This window comes from Apodemus sylvaticus, chromosome 11 (assembly GCF_947179515.1).
Source record: "Apodemus sylvaticus chromosome 11, mApoSyl1.1, whole genome shotgun sequence".
In the NCBI taxonomy this organism is placed as follows: domain Eukaryota; kingdom Metazoa; phylum Chordata; class Mammalia; order Rodentia; family Muridae; genus Apodemus; species Apodemus sylvaticus.
In genome coordinates this window covers 34,315,815-34,333,844 of record NC_067482.1, presented here as the reverse complement: position 1 = coordinate 34,333,844, position 18,030 = coordinate 34,315,815, and the positions used below count along the sequence as shown (strand labels likewise).

Sequence of the window (18,030 nt, the reverse complement as noted above, 5' to 3'; positions counted from 1 at the left end):
TGAATATCCAGGCAGTAGACTATTAGATCACAGATCCTGGACCTGAGGCCTTTTTGTAGAAGCTTCTCGAGTAGAGGATTACAAACCTGCTGAGCGTTTGCTTGTAGGAGATTTCCCAAATGTTCTACCAACTCTGAAAACGAGGGTCTCTGGTTGGGGTCCTCATGCCAACAGTCCAGCATGGTCTGGTACCTGGACAAGCGAGACACTGGTTTCATTAACTCTGTCATCCTTCCAAGGGATAATGGTCAAGACAAACTCTTGAGTGAGAAGCATCTGCAAGGAGTTGAGATGCTTAGGAGAGATGTGAAACTATAGGGAGACACAGATGCCTGCACTCGGAGGTCCAACCATCCATGGAAAGGTCTTCTTTATCACAGCTCAATATACCCTTAATAATAACTCTCTGGAGAGGGTACCAAGTAATGCCATGATGGTGTTTGAGAGACCTAAGGAAGGTTTCAAGACAAAGCTGAACAAACTAGGCCATGGTGTAGACGCACACAATGGAAGACCTCCTTGTCTCCTTAATAGGAAGAGTTTGGGAGAAAAGAAAGATGTTTTCCAGAGTCTTACATTTCTGGAGTGGTATAGTCAGGAGCCCGCATTCTAGTTCCTTCTTTCAATCTCCTACAAAATTCTTCATCAATCTTGACCCCAGGATATGGGGAAGCACCTAGCATAGGACAGGAAAAGAGCATTGTGTGATTTGAATCCCTCACAAAAAGCCCTAAAGCCAGATTCTTGTACATCTGTATCGCCTACATAGCTTTTTTGATTTTACCACCTAAATCTTCTAAGAAATTCTACTTGACAGGAGGTAAAAGACAGACAGGACATGATACACAAGCACATCAGTTACTATCATCGTACTTGCTCCCGAACCCCCACCCAGGAGGGAGTCAAAGAGAAGTGACTTACCTAAGGAAAATATTTCCCAGAGCAAAACACCAAAAGACCACACGTCGCTCTGAATTGTGTATACTCTGTCAAAAATGGTTTCCGGGGCCATCCACTTCAAAGGGAGCCGGGCCTGAGTGGGAGACAACAAGGCATCAGATCCCAAATTGGCAGATTTCTAAAGAAAACACTCCCCTCACTTCTAAACACCAACCCACAAAGTTGGAATGTCACACCTGAATACACACAAAGTTCGCCTTTAGATACCTACATCTCCTTTTCTGACATAATCCGGGTCTTTATAAATGTCCCGGGCCAAGCCGAAGTCACAGATCTTAACCACATTCTTCTCCGATAGGAGAATGTTTCGTGCTGCCAGGTCCCTGTGGATACACTGTGAAAAGAACAGTACGTGTGGTAAGTCACTACATAGCTAATCTCTTTTACATCTGCTGTGACCTCATGCTTAACAAAAAAAAAGAAAAGAAAAAAAGGAAAAAAGAATCCCACATCGGCGAACCAAGGGATTAGCAAGGAGGGTTGTGTTTTTTACCAACACATCAGGAAAGGACCTGTGTGTTTCACTGACACACATCTGCTTATCCCATAAACAGTCCTGGCTGTTGGAGTTAAATGACAAAGTTACAGTCTGATGATGGACACAATATTTAAAAAATGTGCCTCTGATCACATCCACACATCCTTTGGCTTGTGCCCTATGTGGCTAAAACTGGGTCACACTAAGGAGATCCCAGAATAGACAGGTCTTGAATGGATGCGTAGAAATCAGAAGCAAGGTTTCTCATTGGCTGTGGTGAGCTTTCTTAGCCTTCTCTTCCATTTGATATGGAAGCTGGACCAGATCTGGAGGCAGTACCCACTGGGACTCATCCTGCTTCCAAAGTGTTTGATATTACAGTGAAGTTGGACCCGGGCAAGGCTGGCCAACACGAGTGCAATGGATCCCTCACGCTAGAGCTCAGTTCTAAACCTCTGGATTCTCAGTTCCTCCAGTGGTCTCTCCCTTCTGTCCTCTAACTTGATCTAACTTTCAATCACTAAGCAGCTATGTCGCCTAAGTGCCATCTGAGAGGGAACACAAGCCCCCAAAGAGCTTTAGACACAAATGAAAGGCTACATTGAGTCCCTGGGTCAACACAGGAGTGACCACAGAAGCCGGTAATCATTGCCTCTGCCCTATCCGGCACCCCAGGTCTATACAGCGTTCTCCCTCACACCAGAATATTCAGGATGGCATTGTCTAGTGTGAGTCAGTAAGACTGGAAAGACCACAAAGCAGATAGCACTCCTACTTGCTTCCAACCAAGAAGCTTCCTTCTCCAGCTTGATAACCAGGTAGTATTCAAAAAGATCATCTGGTAGGTCTGAGAGAAAAGAAAGGACTCTGGTGCCACCCTCTCCAGTCACAGTATCAATTCCTCCTTCCTGTTGCCCAAAGGAACTACTTGGCTCAGGAATGAGCTTTGACATTTACAAAAATAACAATCTTTGAAAGAGACTCAAGGCCCTTCTCTTTGGGAAGATCCTGTAGGATCCTGTTTCTCTCTCCCTGTTCCTTGGGAAATAAAGTACAAGAAATATTCAGCAGAACTATATAAGATCCCAAGGTTCTGGATGTTGTGAGAAACTCTTAACTTCAGAGAGGAGAGGGGTAAGGGACCTTACAATGATAAAGAAAACAAAAGAAATATTAAAGTCTTCTGTTCCCTCAGGAACTGGCAGAAAATACATTTCATCATCAGAGAGTGTCTCCTAAATATAATATGAAGCTGTCCTACTCATATCCCCTACCTTCCCAAGGTCGCCAGGGACTTCCACCAACCTACTCCCACCTCGGTGGTGTTTACAACAATATTTGTCACTTGTCACGTCCCACCTCAGCCTTTGTTTGGCCTACTTTCTAATTTTAGCTGTTCTAATCATCCTCATCTGAAGCAGGGCCTTCCTGCCTTCTAATTACACAAATAACAAGAAACTTTTTGATGAATGGAGACGAATGTAAAACAGATTAAAAATAGATAGCACCACACCAAGATATCTACAAGCCTCCTTCCCACCCCCTTCCTAGGTCCTTGCTCAAATGTCACATCCTTAGTAAAGACTTCCCCCATCTACCTTGTTTAACATTGAAGTACACACATGTTAGCCTATGCACAGACAAACACACCATTTCCGTGTATCCTGCAGGCCCTTCCTGCTTCACTGTATCCCACAACGTCTATTCCCATTTAACCTTCTGGAGCTGTTACTTGGGTATTGGATGTTTCTTCAGCCACCAGTGCTGTAAAAACACAGAGAGGCAGAACTCTCTTGGTTGGATCACCATGAAGCTCTTAGAAGTCTACCCAGCACTTAGTGGTTGGCCAAGGAGTATCAACTATGTGAATTAATTTCATGAAGCCTCTAGACACCTTTTATTAGCAGAAACAGAGACTCCCCCAGTGGAACTCTTTAAAGACTCCTAAAAGCGACACACGACTTTCCAAACCAAACAAAGGGATGTCTGATTTCTAAGCCTGTGACCTGTAGAGAAAAGCCTTCCTTCCCTCTGACCTATCATACCTTCCTTGATGCCAAGAACTCCATGCCCTTAGCCACTTGAAAGCTGTAACAGATGAGATGCTCCAAGGTCAGGAAATCCTTGTACAGTTCTTCAGAAGCTGTGAGAAGAGGCAGGAGGAGAGAGATGAGTGCTCCCACCAAGATGAGTGCTCCCACCCGTCAGTAGCTCTACTTCTAAGTCGGCTACAGTGATCTATTTAAGACCTAAGGGTCAATTTCAGGAAGCAGAGTACCTGCCTATTCACTAAACCCCAAATTATTAGCCTCCATCCGACTCCTTGGGGAAAATTATGCCTTCTCCATTTTAGTCAAATGGAGCCACTAAGCCCAGAAGGCAGAGTGGGGGTGAAGTCGGTGCAGACAGCAGGGAAAGAAGAAGACTTTTAAAGGTCTGCTATCTCAAGCTGCTGTTGTTATTTTCCCATGAACCCAGAGAGGGAAACAATAGCTCATATTAAGAACTCTAAAAATAAAACAACAATATTCAGGGTCATCAAGTCTCTTCTCTCCTGGCTTTGTCCTGGAACAAAGACCAAAGTTCAAACTACAATCTACAACTAGAAAACTAAAAATAACCGGAAAGAGATTTATTTCTCTTGCTTTCATACTTAAGATGCCTAGTGAGCACATGAAACCTGGCCCATGGGGAGGCTGTCCCCCAAGAAGAGGGGCGAGTGACAGAAGACATGAAAGATGGATTTACATAAGTTGGTAGTATTTATTACAGTCAACAGATACAAATAAACACCGAGGAACTCCTGGATATTTTGAAATGATCTCCTAACTTAAGCCAGATAAGATAAGGCTTATTACTGTCTCCTTCCTGGACACAAGATCAGAGTAAACATAAACTTAATTGTCATAATAGCCTTATAAGTATTAATAAAGATGAGGCTTCTTCCTCGGGTGAGGTCTAAAGGGTTCTTGTAGAACACTGAAGTCCTTTTCATTTTCCAGATACAGAAATGGAGGCAAAACCCAGCCAGCAATTCCAAGTCATTTATACCTCAACCCCTTTTAATTCTTGGGTTTCCAGCTCCCTGGCTTATAAGCAAGGGGGTATACAGACCACTTGATCACAGACCCAATGACGTAAGGCCTAAACAACTTCCCCATACCCCCTAGCCCAAGCCCTAGCCACCAACTGCCTACATAGCGTCTAAAAAAAAAAACGTTCTATTAAGTTTTATCAGCAGACTTATGGCAGGGGAAACAGACCTGGGGGTGGGTGGTGGTTCATCTACATTCACACTCCCAAGAGCATCAGGCACTAGGCATCCCCAGCTCTTTGTCTGTACAGTTGGGCCTGCTCCTTCCGAGTAAAGCAGACATACAGTGAGTGTGACCTGGAGCTGACTGAAGTATGGGAGGTGATGCCGTGGTCCAGCCCTACCCATCAGTAGCACTAAAACATCACTGAGATCACCACAACCAAGGGAGACAAGTATAACACATTGTCAGAAGGGAGATTGAGAGAAGCCAGCTGGAGTGTAGAGAAAACAATGGATGTGTCCTAACCCTTCTTGGTGAAGGTCAGGCAGAGAGAAGTGAAGGGGTCTCTGTGTGCTGCTAAGGCACACTATCTACTAGATCTGAATTACTTATGGCAACCAAAGCTCACCAAGCACTAGAAAGCTCCCTGCCCCTTCCAGAACGTAGCATTGAACCTCTACTGCCAATACATTCTGATCCAGTATTGGACCAGAGTATTGATTTGTTTACTAGTGACAGGTTAGCCCATCAAGTTACCTAGGCTTCTCAGGGTAACCCTGTTTTGCCTCCCAATGGAGTTCACTGTCTGTTTCAGACTTTGGTTAAGCTTCCCTGTCTAGGAATTCAGGTATTTTTTTCAAACATGAAGCTCTCTCCATTTCTGAATAGCTTGTCATCATCACTTTCCTACGAGAATGTGGGTAAGGCATGGGCAGCGAAGCAGGTACCTTCTTCTTCCTCCACGTCACTGAGTGATTTCTCCTCCACAAAGCCTGAGCTGGCAGAGCTCTGGCTGCTGGTAATGCTGTCCAAGCGCCGTTTCAGATCCACGGAGAGCTCCCCAACGTAGTCTTTCCCCGGGCGGAAGCGGGCCCCTTTGCTCTGGAAAAGAAGGAAATGTGCAAATTCCTCGAATACAAAACGGGCCTCCAGTGCTTTGCAAGGTTACGAACAATTAAAATTATTTAAAAAAACAAACAAGGCAACTCGAGGATTCTATGGTCTCGGAGTTGAATTGGGTAGGGAGGAAGGGAGCAAGGTTTAATAGCATCTTCTCCAACGCTGAGCGCCGTCCTCAGCGCTCAGTGGTAAGGACTTCACGTCCAGGAGTATTCAGACACACTGTCGCTAGTGTCCTCTTTACAGAGGGATGTACCCTCCACAGAGCCAAATACGGCTGGCGGGGCTGAGGAGACACACTGTAATCCAAGACCAGTGTTCCCCTGTGCCCCATCCTTTCCTTAATGAAATCTAGCACGATCATAACAGGTCAAGAGATTAAAGTCCACAAAATAAAATATAAAAAGTCCCAATAAATAAAATATTAGAAGCATATAATCCCTTGAAGATAAAAGAGGACGTTAAGACAACCAAAGAAATATGCAAAGAATTTTAACTAAAGACACACGCATACCACTCCGAGTTTTTCTCTGCTTTACAACATGACCAATGCTCAGGTAGAAGACAGCCTGCCTACCTTATAGGGAACAAATTCATTTCTCTTGCCCCGTAAGTAAGTTGATAGGTTTCCAAACTTGCAAAATTCCACAATCACCATGAGAGGCCCTGCAAATGACAGAGCGTGTTGAAAAAGGAAAAATGTATTTCACGAACAGTTCTTACTATGTGGCCAGCATATTGATAAGCCCAAAACTGCATTAGAAGAAGGCTACCTATAACCTTTCATTAGAACAGGGCTGTAGAAATCATACAACACCAACCCGCTCCTATTGAAACTATTTCTTTTCAAAAGGACAATTGTAATCAAAACAGCCGCAATCAGCTGCGATGGCTTCGGGAGGTGGGAGGAAATGGAGATGGCTTGAGATTCTCTCCTTTCGAGCTTTGGGGATGTTCATTTTCCTAATCTAACACTTACTAGACAAGTAGCAAACCATATCCCCATGATGAGAGCATTCTTTAACTCAGTGGATGCGGTAGAATCATTTGATTACAGTGCCCAGCACATTTCCATGAGGTACAGTACATTCGGGATTCTGCAAAGCACCGCTTCCTTCGGGCGCTCTCAGAGAGCGGTAAGGCACACTCAGGCTAGCAGAGCTGTGGCAGGTTCTCACCTCCTGGCTTGGTACAGGCACCCAGGAGGTTCACCACATTGAGATGGTGGCCAATGTGGATGAGGATCTTGAGTTCAGACATGAGGGCTCGGTGCTCACTGTGTGTTGCTCCTTCTGAAAATTCAGAATACAGACGAAAACTATTAAGTGTGCCCATTGCCACAGAAAGATGGCTACATTTAACTGTGCAACTCACTCACTGCCGTGTAGCACAGCTACAGCTACCTAAGAGAGCAACCATGTGTCTTGAGAAGTCAAATGGAAAGTTGATTCCTAACTAGAGATCAAAGCTTTACTTGAAGCAAACCCTGAATTACTGGCGTTCAATGGACTCTAAGAAGAAGCGTCCTGCAAAGTCATGAACATATCTGCAATAGATTCACATCCAGAGTCTCTTTCTATACAAAACTTGGATTTTCGGGTTTAGTAGGCTTTATAGGACCTGATTATTTCAATGTCTCCTCAGAGGAAAGCAATCCCACATAATAAATAGTCTCAGATCTAGGGACCACAGGGTTGGCCAGGTGAGTAAGACACTTGCCACCAAGCCCAACAACCGAGTTCGAACCCTGGGACCTCATGGTGGAAGGAGAACTGATTCCTGCAAGTTATCCTCAGACTACCTATACACGCTGTGGTATGACTATCCTCTCTCTTTCTCTGCCTCTCTATTTCACACACAGTGGCATAATCTCCCACACACAAATTCACTCAGACACACACTCTCACATACATGCTCATTCTCTCTCACACAGTGGCTTGGATAGTCACTCATACCCACACACATACTGTCTCTCTCTCTCTCTCTCTCTCTCTCTCTCTCTCTCTCTCTCTCTCTCTCTCACACACACACACACACACACACACACATCCTTATCCTCTAGATAGAAAATGAGAATGGAGGTAGAGAGCTTTGAAAGGCACAAGCCCCACTAGTAAAGGGTGAGAACAGCAGCATCTCCGTCTGAGGAATCAGTCACAAGTGGAGCAGAAGATTTACCTAGATTGCCTTCCCTTGACACAATGTCAACCCTATGGCTCCATTGCTATGAAAAGATGCTGATTTCTTTGTTTCTTTTTTCTTTTGGTTTTTTGAGATAGTTTCTCTGTTTAGCCCTGGCTGTCCTGGAACTCACTCTGTAGACCAGGCTGGCCTTGAACTTAGAAATCCACCTGCCTCTGCCTCCCAAGTGCTGAGATTACAGGTGTGCGCCATCACTGCCCAGCAAGATGCTGATCTAAAAGAACACCCACATCCCTTTCTGTTTGCATAGCTACTCTTACCTTGTAAAGTATCTTCATAAATGAAGTCAGTTAGCATATTCTATTTCTAGAGAACATGATGGTTTTGCATTCTGCTATTTTTACTGATAACAAACTCCTCGTTTCTGAAGTGTTTATAACCAGCTCACATAATAATACACTGAGGAACAATTTATTAGAACCAGACAGTGCTCCTCCTCCATGTAACCAGGATCACTAAATAGAATTGTGCAAGTTAGCCCTTGTTTTGAGGTCATGAGATTCCAAAGGAGAGAACTGTTTTCAATTTGTGCAAAGGCGATGTAAGCCAGGAGCTTAAAGCCTACCTATGCAGACAGGCACTGATGCATGCCTTATGGTTAATGAGGAACAAATCAGAGGGAGAAACATAATGATGTCATTTTCCTTTTTACCTTTCAACATCTTGACGGCCACTGTTTTGCAAGTCGCTGTCTTGTCAATTCCAAAGGCATCTGCCTCAATCACTTGACCAAATGCACCTCGGCCGAGAGGTTTTCCTAGAATCAATGACAGTGGTGTTACAAAATATACTTTGGTTGTCACACTGTCAGAAGGCATATGAAGATTCCAATTGGTTAAGGTGATGGTGGTGTAACCCATTTAGATCCACAGGCCACTTTGCTCCTTTGTTCTGCCTTTTCAAATTGCCCTGCTTTGGATGGTTATATAGGCTCCTTACTATAAGAAAGTTAAATGGATGCTTACCCAGAATCAGAATACGTCGTCTAAATGGAATAGACCTGTCATTGTCTCAACCCAGAGCTAGATGAACTGGTAAAAGCAATAACAAGTGAATTGCAGTTGACAACTCACCTAGTTTCAGCCGGTCCCTGGGGAATTCCCACTTGCTGGCATCATAAGGCAAGCGCTCACAGCGCTCATCCAGGGGAAGTTCATCTGGGTCCATGACAATGGACAAGTAGCCTGTCTTCAGTTCCCCTTCACTGGCCTGGAAAGCATAAATCCTTCCCGTCACACACACACACAGCCCCTTGTTTGGTTGTTGTTCTGTATACATATTGTTGTTTAATAAGGGCCTCATTCATGATAATCTCATTTTCCAATAAAACTCATGGAGTTTGAGAGCTCTCCTATTATAATCCTGCTTTTAGTGCCACTTCGGTTTCCAAAATGAGTTCAGAATAAGGTTTCTAAATCTTAATTACAGTGGACAGGTCGAACCTTTTACCCCTCTGGTGGCTCCCATCAATTAAAGAAAATGGACAAGAATGTTATTGTATTGAGGCAAAAATGTGCCCATTGAGCCAATAACAATGGGAAGAAGCCACTGAAAGAAGCCCAGTCAGCTTCCATTAATCACAAAAACCAAGACGCAAGGGACAGGAGGGGAGTGATGTTGTTACCCGCTTAACGGTCCGTAGGACAATGACAAGAAGGAGCCAGAAGAACATGGCGATCACTGCAGTGCCGACGAGAATAATGACTTCCAAGTTGGTCTTTTCCTGAGCACCTGGAAGACATGTTTGAGTGATCAACAGCTGGAAACCCATAGCCTATGGTAGAAGGTGACGAAGGACGACATGAAGGGAGGAAGGGCAGGAACTCATGTCACCCACTTTCAAGACTCCTAGGGACCAATAGCCACATGCTCCTTAAGCTGGATAGAGTTCACAGCACTCTTAAAGAACAACAGAAACGCGCTGCTCATGAAAACATCTAGCAATAACATTCTCAATGAACCATGGGTGTGCGTCTTAAGAGATACATATAGGATGTGTTTGGTAAGATAGTCAATATCTTCACTTGTGTGGCATGGAAAAATTAATTGTTTAGGAAACTACACAAGGAGATAAGTAAAGCTCTTTGCCCAGACGGCTACTTGTGACCACACACCTACCATGCGCTGGTCACTTTAAATACATCACCCTTCTTTATTTTTTCAGTAACCTTCAGTTTTCAGATGAAAAAAATCAGATTGGAAAGATTAAACTACTTGTCTGTGAGACACAGGAAGTTGGTGGGCTGTTTGAGAATTATACTGGATCTGTCCAAATTGAGCTCACCAATATTCTATCCTGTCCCTGTGTGACAGAAGACTAAAAGAGGAAAAGAGAGGGGGGAGAGGAAGACGGGGTGGGGGGATAGAATAGGAGGAGAGAGACAGACAGACTGACAGACAGACAGACAGAGTGAGCAACAAAGAGACAGAGAAAGACAGAGACACAGAGAAAAACACACACAGAGAGAGACAGAGACAGAGGCAGAGACAGAGGCACTATGTGTGGAGGGGGCAGGGGAAAGGCTAGCTAGTCAGGCTGTGGGCTGCTCTCCAGAACATATTCCAAGTGGAGAGATACAGACAGAAGGCTCTTAGCACCAAATGATTAGCACCAGGTGATTAAGAGACAACAATTATCACTTGGGGTCTCAGTCTCTCCACTCACACTGTGCAGTGTGAATCAAGATGAGCTTCAAGCTGGGGGTTGGGGATGGCCCAGAAGCCAGAAGACAAGCAATTAATTAATTGGCAAAATAAGAGTTGCCAGTTGGGAGATGAGCTCTGAGTGCATCTGTAAGTGGATTTGGTTTCTCTGATGTTCCCAGAAAAGTAATGGTTCTACCTGTATGTAAAGGTTTAAACGCCTACTCATGTAGGAGACAGAAGAGAGGTAGAAGAGTCAGCTGTCTCAATCAGTTTATGTGTGATGGTCTCATATTAACCTCTGAGAGCTGAACTGCAGAAGCATTCAATGTTTATCCCCTACCCTCTACACCCCTCCTGTCTCCAGTTAAGTGTCCATAATATCTATACCACTGTGCCCACTTAGACAAGGTAACCTAACGCAGATGGCTAATGGGTGGAGGCAGAGGACCAGAGAGAACTGGCAGGTGCATCCTCCCTGAGGTTGGCACTAAGCAATGAACGTAGTGACAGAACTATCATGCCCTCTGGCATCTTCAGTTGCAGCTGCAGTTTATGGAATTCTAACAATTCTACAGATCTGAGAGCATGTGAGTGGCTCTAGATGCAGTATTCAACGTTAGATGGGCAGATTAAAGGGACCAACATCTAGCCTTTGAGATGTTAGAATTCTGCCAAACCTACCTCTCTAACCACCCTCAATCACCTTTGCACACCACTCCTTCACTCACACAATACAGTCACATTTTTCCCTTAGTGAATTACAAAAACAAGACCCAAGGATGCTCTTCTTACAATGAAATGTTCTGTCACAGAATACTGACTGAAAAACAAATGTTGGATTTCACATCGATCATACACCTCCCCTACACACACATAGACACATAGACACACACACACACAGTAAAGGGACAGAAATTTCCTTTCACATTTCAATTATAACCCCCAATTTTCCACATTATAAAAGCAATTACCTATTATGAGTGAATCTTATGTCTTCTCTGGGGAAAATCCTGAACCCTTGACCTTTGTCACTAATTGCATAGCAATGTCCAACACCAAAAATGTATTTTTGCCCAAGAAGATATTGAAGTGTCATTTCTATAAGTTAACCATTCAAAGTGAGAATCCTTCACGTGCAAGAGAAGCACAGTACCAATGAGGTACAACCTCAGCCACAATGTGTCTTCAGTATGATCAAAACTGGCTATGTCAGAAGTGGGATTTAAATCATCTGTGTAGAGACTCAGTAGAGAAGAGGACGGTGTTTATCACTGAGGGCTAACAGCTTTCTTACAGTGAGAACTACATGGACAGAAAATATGGTACAGACGGAAGTGCGTGTTAATTTTGATTTCTGGTTGAAAGGGTGCTTACCCATTGAAGACAGATTATGAAGAACACGTGAGGAAACCCTAACTCAGAACTCACAGATGAATAAGATCTGGAACTTTCTGAGCACCCACTCCTTATTTCATGAGACAGATCCCAGTCAAAAAAAGGTAGGTGCACTGAAAATATGCAAAATTACCTTCAGGCTATGTGTACTTTCGTGACACTTAAATTAACATTTTAGATAATGAGACTTAACTACCAGGAACGTCACCATGAGTCACCCACATGGCATCCTACTCAAAGTATTTGCGGCTATGTACAATACGATCTAATTGCCAAAGCCCATCTGATGAGCCGATGACATCACACTGACCTTCTATTATGAAGAGTGTCTCTGCTCTTGCACAGCCAAGGACATTGCAAGCCTGGCAGGTGTAGATGCCCCCGTCCTCCTTCCTCACCCTGCGGATAGTCAGGTTCCGGTTCCCATCTCTCAGTACAATGCCTAAAGGAAGAAGGAAATTGTTGCTTTACTTCTGATGGGGTGTGTTGCCCATGGTATTTAAAAAAAAAAATAACAAAGTTAATTGCTGGCCTTCATCTCAGACTGTTGTCTAACTCTAAAGAGGTCCATAGGTCCCTACTGGTCTTCCATGGGATCTCCATGCAAACTCAACAGGACTCCAAACAAGCTGCTTCTGAGTCTGAAATGAGCCAGGCCCTGTACCCAAAGACCTCTTTGTGTGTTCTGGTGGGGGAGGGTACACATGTATAGAGGCCAGAGGTCAGTGTGAGGTGTCTTCTTTATTGCTTTCTGCCTTCCCATCCCCCACCCTGCCCCTTAGTACTGAGATTACAGAAAAATGCTGAGTCTAGCTTTCCATATAGGTTCTAGAGATGAGAATGCAGTGCTTGTTCTTGTGTGGCAAGCATTTCACTGAGCCTTTTTCCCAGTCCCCTAAATACTGCTTTCTTTCTACTTTGAAGCAAAGCAAGAAGTGATAGCAGTTCTACATAGCATCCTTGAAAAAAAAGTCTACAACCAGAGAAATAGACAAGTTTCACTCACCTGAATCTTCTACAAGGGTCTCATTGTCCTTGAACCATGTAATGAGTGGGGTAGGGTTTCCAGAGGCTGGACAAGCAACTTCGATGGTCTCACCAATGGTTGTCGTCTGATTCTCCAGACTTCCGGTGATCATGGGGGCCATGCGCTCTGTGCACATAAAAAGAAAACCATAGAGCCCATGGTTCCAACTCTTAGAACATGTTTCATGTCCTGTGACTACTAAACAGTTCTAAACCTCATAAGCAGTAGCCCATGAATAAAGTGAGCTCACACCACACAGAACTTGACAACAGCAACCCTGTTGGATGAGTGAAGTCAAACAAAATAAGAAAGGACACTTCAGACAGACACAGAAGCTTTTAAAATATTCACATTAGCCACCCCACTTGCAAATCACACTATACTTGGGAATCTTTGGGGATTGTTTTTTTCAGGTTAGAGGGTTTTTCCCCTCTCCAATCCCCCAAGGTTTTTCCTAAGAGTAACTTCTTCTCTGGAAAGTTGTAGCCACTAAGAGTAAAATTTATGTTTTCCCTTAGGAAGAGCAGAACTTCAGCACAATTATGTAAGGAGTGAGTTACATAACTTTAGATAACTATATTATTTCTAATATTTACTGTCAGTCACATATAATGAGAACCAGTTCATTGGCTTTATTTTTTGTGATGTTATTGCAGTCCAGGGGTTTAAGCACTTTACCCAAGTCCCTATAACTAAGTAAACGGTTGAGATAATAATAGAATCTGATGGGCCCAGAAGTCCAGTTTGGCTTTCACTAACACACAAACCAAACAATAATAGCCTATGAAAAGTCAAGGCCATTTGTTTAAAACATGAGCTTTACCTTCCTCCTAAAAATCACTCAACTTCAGTACAAACATTGATGGGCATCAAAAGGAATCACATTGAAAGAATCCCCTTTCACATTTAGCAGAACAAGATGGTTTGCCCAGTGCACTGTGTCAAGAGTTTAAACAAATGTACTTGGCTCTAGTCTATTCCCAAGAACAGATTTCAGAAACAACCTGGGCATCCTTATAGAAGCATACCCACTGACTGTGATGGTAAACTTGCTGCCCATGGCTAAGTCTGGAGCCTCCTTCACAACTCTTTCTAAACTCTCCCCCATCTGGACCAGCTATTAATGTTCACCTAATGTAACTGGTTCTATATATGGTGTGATTTCTAGGGTCTTGGGAGCAACTTGACTCAGAAACATTTTTCCTTCTGTCCCCTTCTGTTATTAAGTTTTTAATAACAATCTTATGCTAGTAGTTTTCCAGACACTCCTCCAGATAAGCTGAAGTACTCAAAAAAAAATGATATCCATATAAAATGTTGATGTAGATAAGTTAGCCTGGGCAGTTTCCCTTTCTCACACTGTAAAACAGAGGAGATGCACATCACAAGAACCTCAGAGAACACAACAAAGAAAAGAAAAAGCACAAAGACACCAGATCTCTCAGAGACAGAGATTGCCTAGGCTTTGTACAAAGTACAAGGTTAGAGAAGACAGAAATGTGAAGGGTTTTTTTTTTCTGATCACAAACTTATCTCACTAAACTTCTGCCTACAGAAGACAACACAGGATACCATAGAAGCACAGGCAATGGGTGTGGCAAACCTTCCATAGAATCTTCTAGATCTTAAACTCACACCCTCATCACACTGTTCATGAAGCAGGCATCCCATTGGCCACCTTGTAGGTGCCAGTGTGTTCTATGGCTAAGGTTATAACCAAGTAGGTGCCAGTGTGTTCTAGGATAAAAATTTCAGCAGTAAGCAAGCAGAGACAGAGGGGGCTTTTTGTCCTCAGGAATTGGAGACCCCACAATGGTATGACCGCCCAGCATTTGCCTATGGTCTCATTCTCTCCTTCTGGGCCATCGCTTTGAGCTGCTGGCCCTCTCTTTGCTAATAGTATTACACAAATGTGCTAACTTTAATCAATGAATGCCCAAAGATGCCACAGGAAGTCCCCCTGGTTCAAGCTAATCCCTTGCAGACACTGGTAGTGACATCATCATAAAGGCTAGAAAGAATCAATCTGTCTTCTAATTTAATGTATCACCTCACCACAGTTAGGTTTGTTCTGCTTCCAGGAATGTCCTAACCTATTATAAAAGCTCCCAGAGGCCTGTACTATTCTCACAACGCTCAAACATACCGCATTTGAGGCATTGCAACTCCCTCATCCAGGGATGCCTCCATACCTAGGATGATGAGCTGCTTGACCAGGCAATGCTTTTTCTTGGTCTTCTTGTCTTGAGCAGAGCAGACATAGTCGCCTTGGTCCTGCAGGGAGGCATTCTGGAATGCCACAATCAAGATGTCGTTTGTGCTGTTAGAAAACATGGTGCCATTCAGTTTCCAAAGAGCATCCAAGTTCTTGCAAACTGGTGTGAGTGATTCGCCCGTGTGAACCGATGTTGCCTGTGCGCCAATCTTGTACCATGTGAGGTTCTCAAACGTATTTCTGTCTGCAGTGCACAATAGAGACACATTCTCCTGCTCAGTTGGCTGGGTAGCAGGTTGCACAGTAATTTCAGGACCCCCTGAAATGGAAAGCCATAGTTAGAAGGATGGTGACTTAAGCTGGAACATGACACCATTGTCTTCTTACTGCTATGACGAACTAAGAGACAGCTCTTGCAGTCCCCAGCCATTACTACAAAGACAGAGCCAGACTAGACAGTTCATTTCACAAAATGTATTATTTGGAAATGTGAAATTAATTTTCCCCAAGTATTTACTGCATTCGACTTTGAGTTCTGGATATGGTTTCCAAGTTGAAAAAACAAAACAAAACAAAACAAAACAAGCAAAGCAGGACATTTAATCATCACATGGAATCTTTAACAATATCTTACTAATACATGACACAAAAACTACATTTATTACAAGTAATTATCTCAGTCTAAAAATATCTGAGCCAGTACAATCAGCCCAAGTTTACCCATAAAACTAGGCTGCAGACAAACTCCGGAGTATAGGAAGGCAGAGGGCAGCGGGTTTCACGTCATTCCCGTACCCAGGAGCCCCAGCCGGGGCCATTCTGTCACAGACCCACAGATAATTTCACGAACCCTTGGAAGCCATGAGTCCCATGAACTCTGGCAAGCAAGACAAGCCACACACAATGTGGAGCTTGAGTTTTAGAGCCCAAGCGGAAGCCTTCTCTGGCCAGTGATGGCGCATGCGCACCAACTCTCACCTAAGCCCAGGGGCTACGGGAGCGGCTTTGATGTGCTGCTTTCGAGTCCTGGCTACACACCAGGACTCGAACCAACACACCACTTGCACAAATTCCAAAGACAACAGAGGACCCCACAGCTTATTAGTACCCGCTTCCTGAGGGTCCCCCTCCCCGCCCTCCAAAGAGGTCTACTCACTGATCACATGGAAGGAGATGACCCTCTCTCCTCGTCCCACTTTGTTGATGGCTTCACATTTGTACAATGCTGACACGTTGGCAGCTTGGATGACCAGAGTACTTACAGTCTGTGGACATACAAGACCCAAGCCATGAGCAGGGCAGGCTGAACATGTGGACGCGCGCGCGCGCACACACACACACACACATGCACACGCACACACACATGCACACACACACACACACACACACACACACACACACACACACACTGAGACTGACCCTAAGCCCCCACAGCTGCTAAGAACTGTCTTTGCCATTCATGGTACACACAGCCCGCCCTCAAAGGTAAACAGCTCAAACCAGGCAGTTATACAGGGGATGCAAAAGTGCTCTGGAAAGCCTCAAGGATTCACTTTAACGAACATAATTCACACATTTCCTTTTTCATGTGCATAGAATCAGAATTACTTTTCAACAAGTATATACACTAAATGGCATAATGTGCTTTGTTTCTCTTATATAAAATGCTAGTAAGCTATGAGTACTGTGGGTCTTTTCCCTTCTCCTTTTAAATTAGTAGATATTAATTGTACAAAATAGCAGGCTTCATTATGACATTTTACACATGTATATAAAATGCTTAGATTATATCTACTCCCAACCATTCTGTCTTCCCCCACTCCACAGTCCAAATGATCTCTCTCCTCTTCCCAAATAGCCTTCTCTATTTTCATGTCTTTTTATATCTTGACTCATATGCAAGAAAATCATATTTGTATTTCTAAGTCTAACTTATTCTGCTTAATGTGAAGATCTCATTTTGCTGCAAATGGTATAAATTTGTTCCTCTTTAAGATTGAAGGTGTGTGTGTGTGTGTGTGTGTGTGTGTGTGTGTGTGTGTGTCGTGTGTAAAACTCACCCTTTCTTTATCTACATAGCTTGACTCTATAACTCGGCTGCTATGGATGACATCACACAGACTAATTGATCATTAACCTCCAATAGACCTTCGCATATTATTGCATCACCTTCTATTCAGAGGTAAGAATTAGAGAGAGATCAAAATCAAAAGCTTCAAGCTTACTTTGTTTTTTCCTTCAATTAGGGCATATTGGTTTTTGGTGACTTCGATCTTATTTCCCCCCTGGAAATCCTCCACATGTCTCCATTCTCTGCAGGCATGGGGATTTGTTTGGCTGTAAGAGAGAGAAAGCACAGTGTGTCAAGGTTTGACCTCTCTCCTCTCATGCAGTAGAACCGGAAAGGGTCAGCCTATGGTTATCACGTTCTTAGTGATAACTCTCGACATAGGCTAACACTTCGCAGAGCTTGGCGCCAATTAAAAATAGATGCCAACAACGGTGCAAAGGTCCAAGGTAGCTGCCTGAGGATACAGGAGGGAAGCAGCTATTCTGGGAACAAGTCTCCATTCATAAATTGGATCGACAAGACAATTCAAGCTCACTTAGTTCAAAGGAAGGTAAGGAAACTTGGAAGCCATTGGGGCTTCTTAAAGTCATCTCTCTGGGACTGACTGTGGCTTTTGTTTAGGAAATGGCCAGCAGCTGAGGAAGAAACTAGGGTTTGCTATTTCAAAAACAACAACAGGAAGTGGACTGCTTGGGGTGGTAGGTTGAAGGTGGTGGCTTGTTGTTTTCCCTAAGGATGTCTGCACTTGTGGTAGACCTTGATAAGCTGGGCTTGAGACTCTTGAGGCCTGGGCTAGGTTTATCATTGCCTCCCATCCACCAGCACTTCCTCTGAGAGATGGACCTTCCCACAGATAAGGAAGAGCAGTGTGGTCCTCTC

At 43.8% G+C, this 18,030-nt stretch overlaps 1 protein-coding gene across 2 annotated transcripts in view; it reads right to left on the bottom strand.

The window, feature by feature from the left end:
- Positions 1-18,030, bottom strand: part of Kdr (kinase insert domain receptor) — a 43,947-nt gene that overhangs the window by 10,484 nt on the left and 15,433 nt on the right. For both annotated transcript variants that reach the window (XM_052198509.1, XM_052198508.1), the window contains exons 11-26: positions 17,306-17,417; positions 16,237-16,345; positions 15,058-15,399; positions 12,845-12,991; positions 12,149-12,280; positions 9,422-9,528; positions 8,871-9,006; positions 8,450-8,554; positions 6,774-6,887; positions 6,173-6,261; positions 5,424-5,577; positions 3,484-3,581; positions 1,172-1,294; positions 922-1,033; positions 577-676; positions 87-192 (exon numbers count right to left, since the gene is read on the bottom strand). In XM_052198509.1, the coding sequence (XP_052054469.1) occupies positions 87-192; positions 577-676; positions 922-1,033; positions 1,172-1,294; positions 3,484-3,581; positions 5,424-5,577; positions 6,173-6,261; positions 6,774-6,887; positions 8,450-8,554; positions 8,871-9,006; positions 9,422-9,528; positions 12,149-12,280; positions 12,845-12,991; positions 15,058-15,399; positions 16,237-16,345; positions 17,306-17,417 (2,086 nt within the window). The remainder of the gene's footprint in view (positions 1-86; positions 193-576; positions 677-921; positions 1,034-1,171; positions 1,295-3,483; positions 3,582-5,423; positions 5,578-6,172; positions 6,262-6,773; positions 6,888-8,449; positions 8,555-8,870; positions 9,007-9,421; positions 9,529-12,148; positions 12,281-12,844; positions 12,992-15,057; positions 15,400-16,236; positions 16,346-17,305; positions 17,418-18,030) is intronic.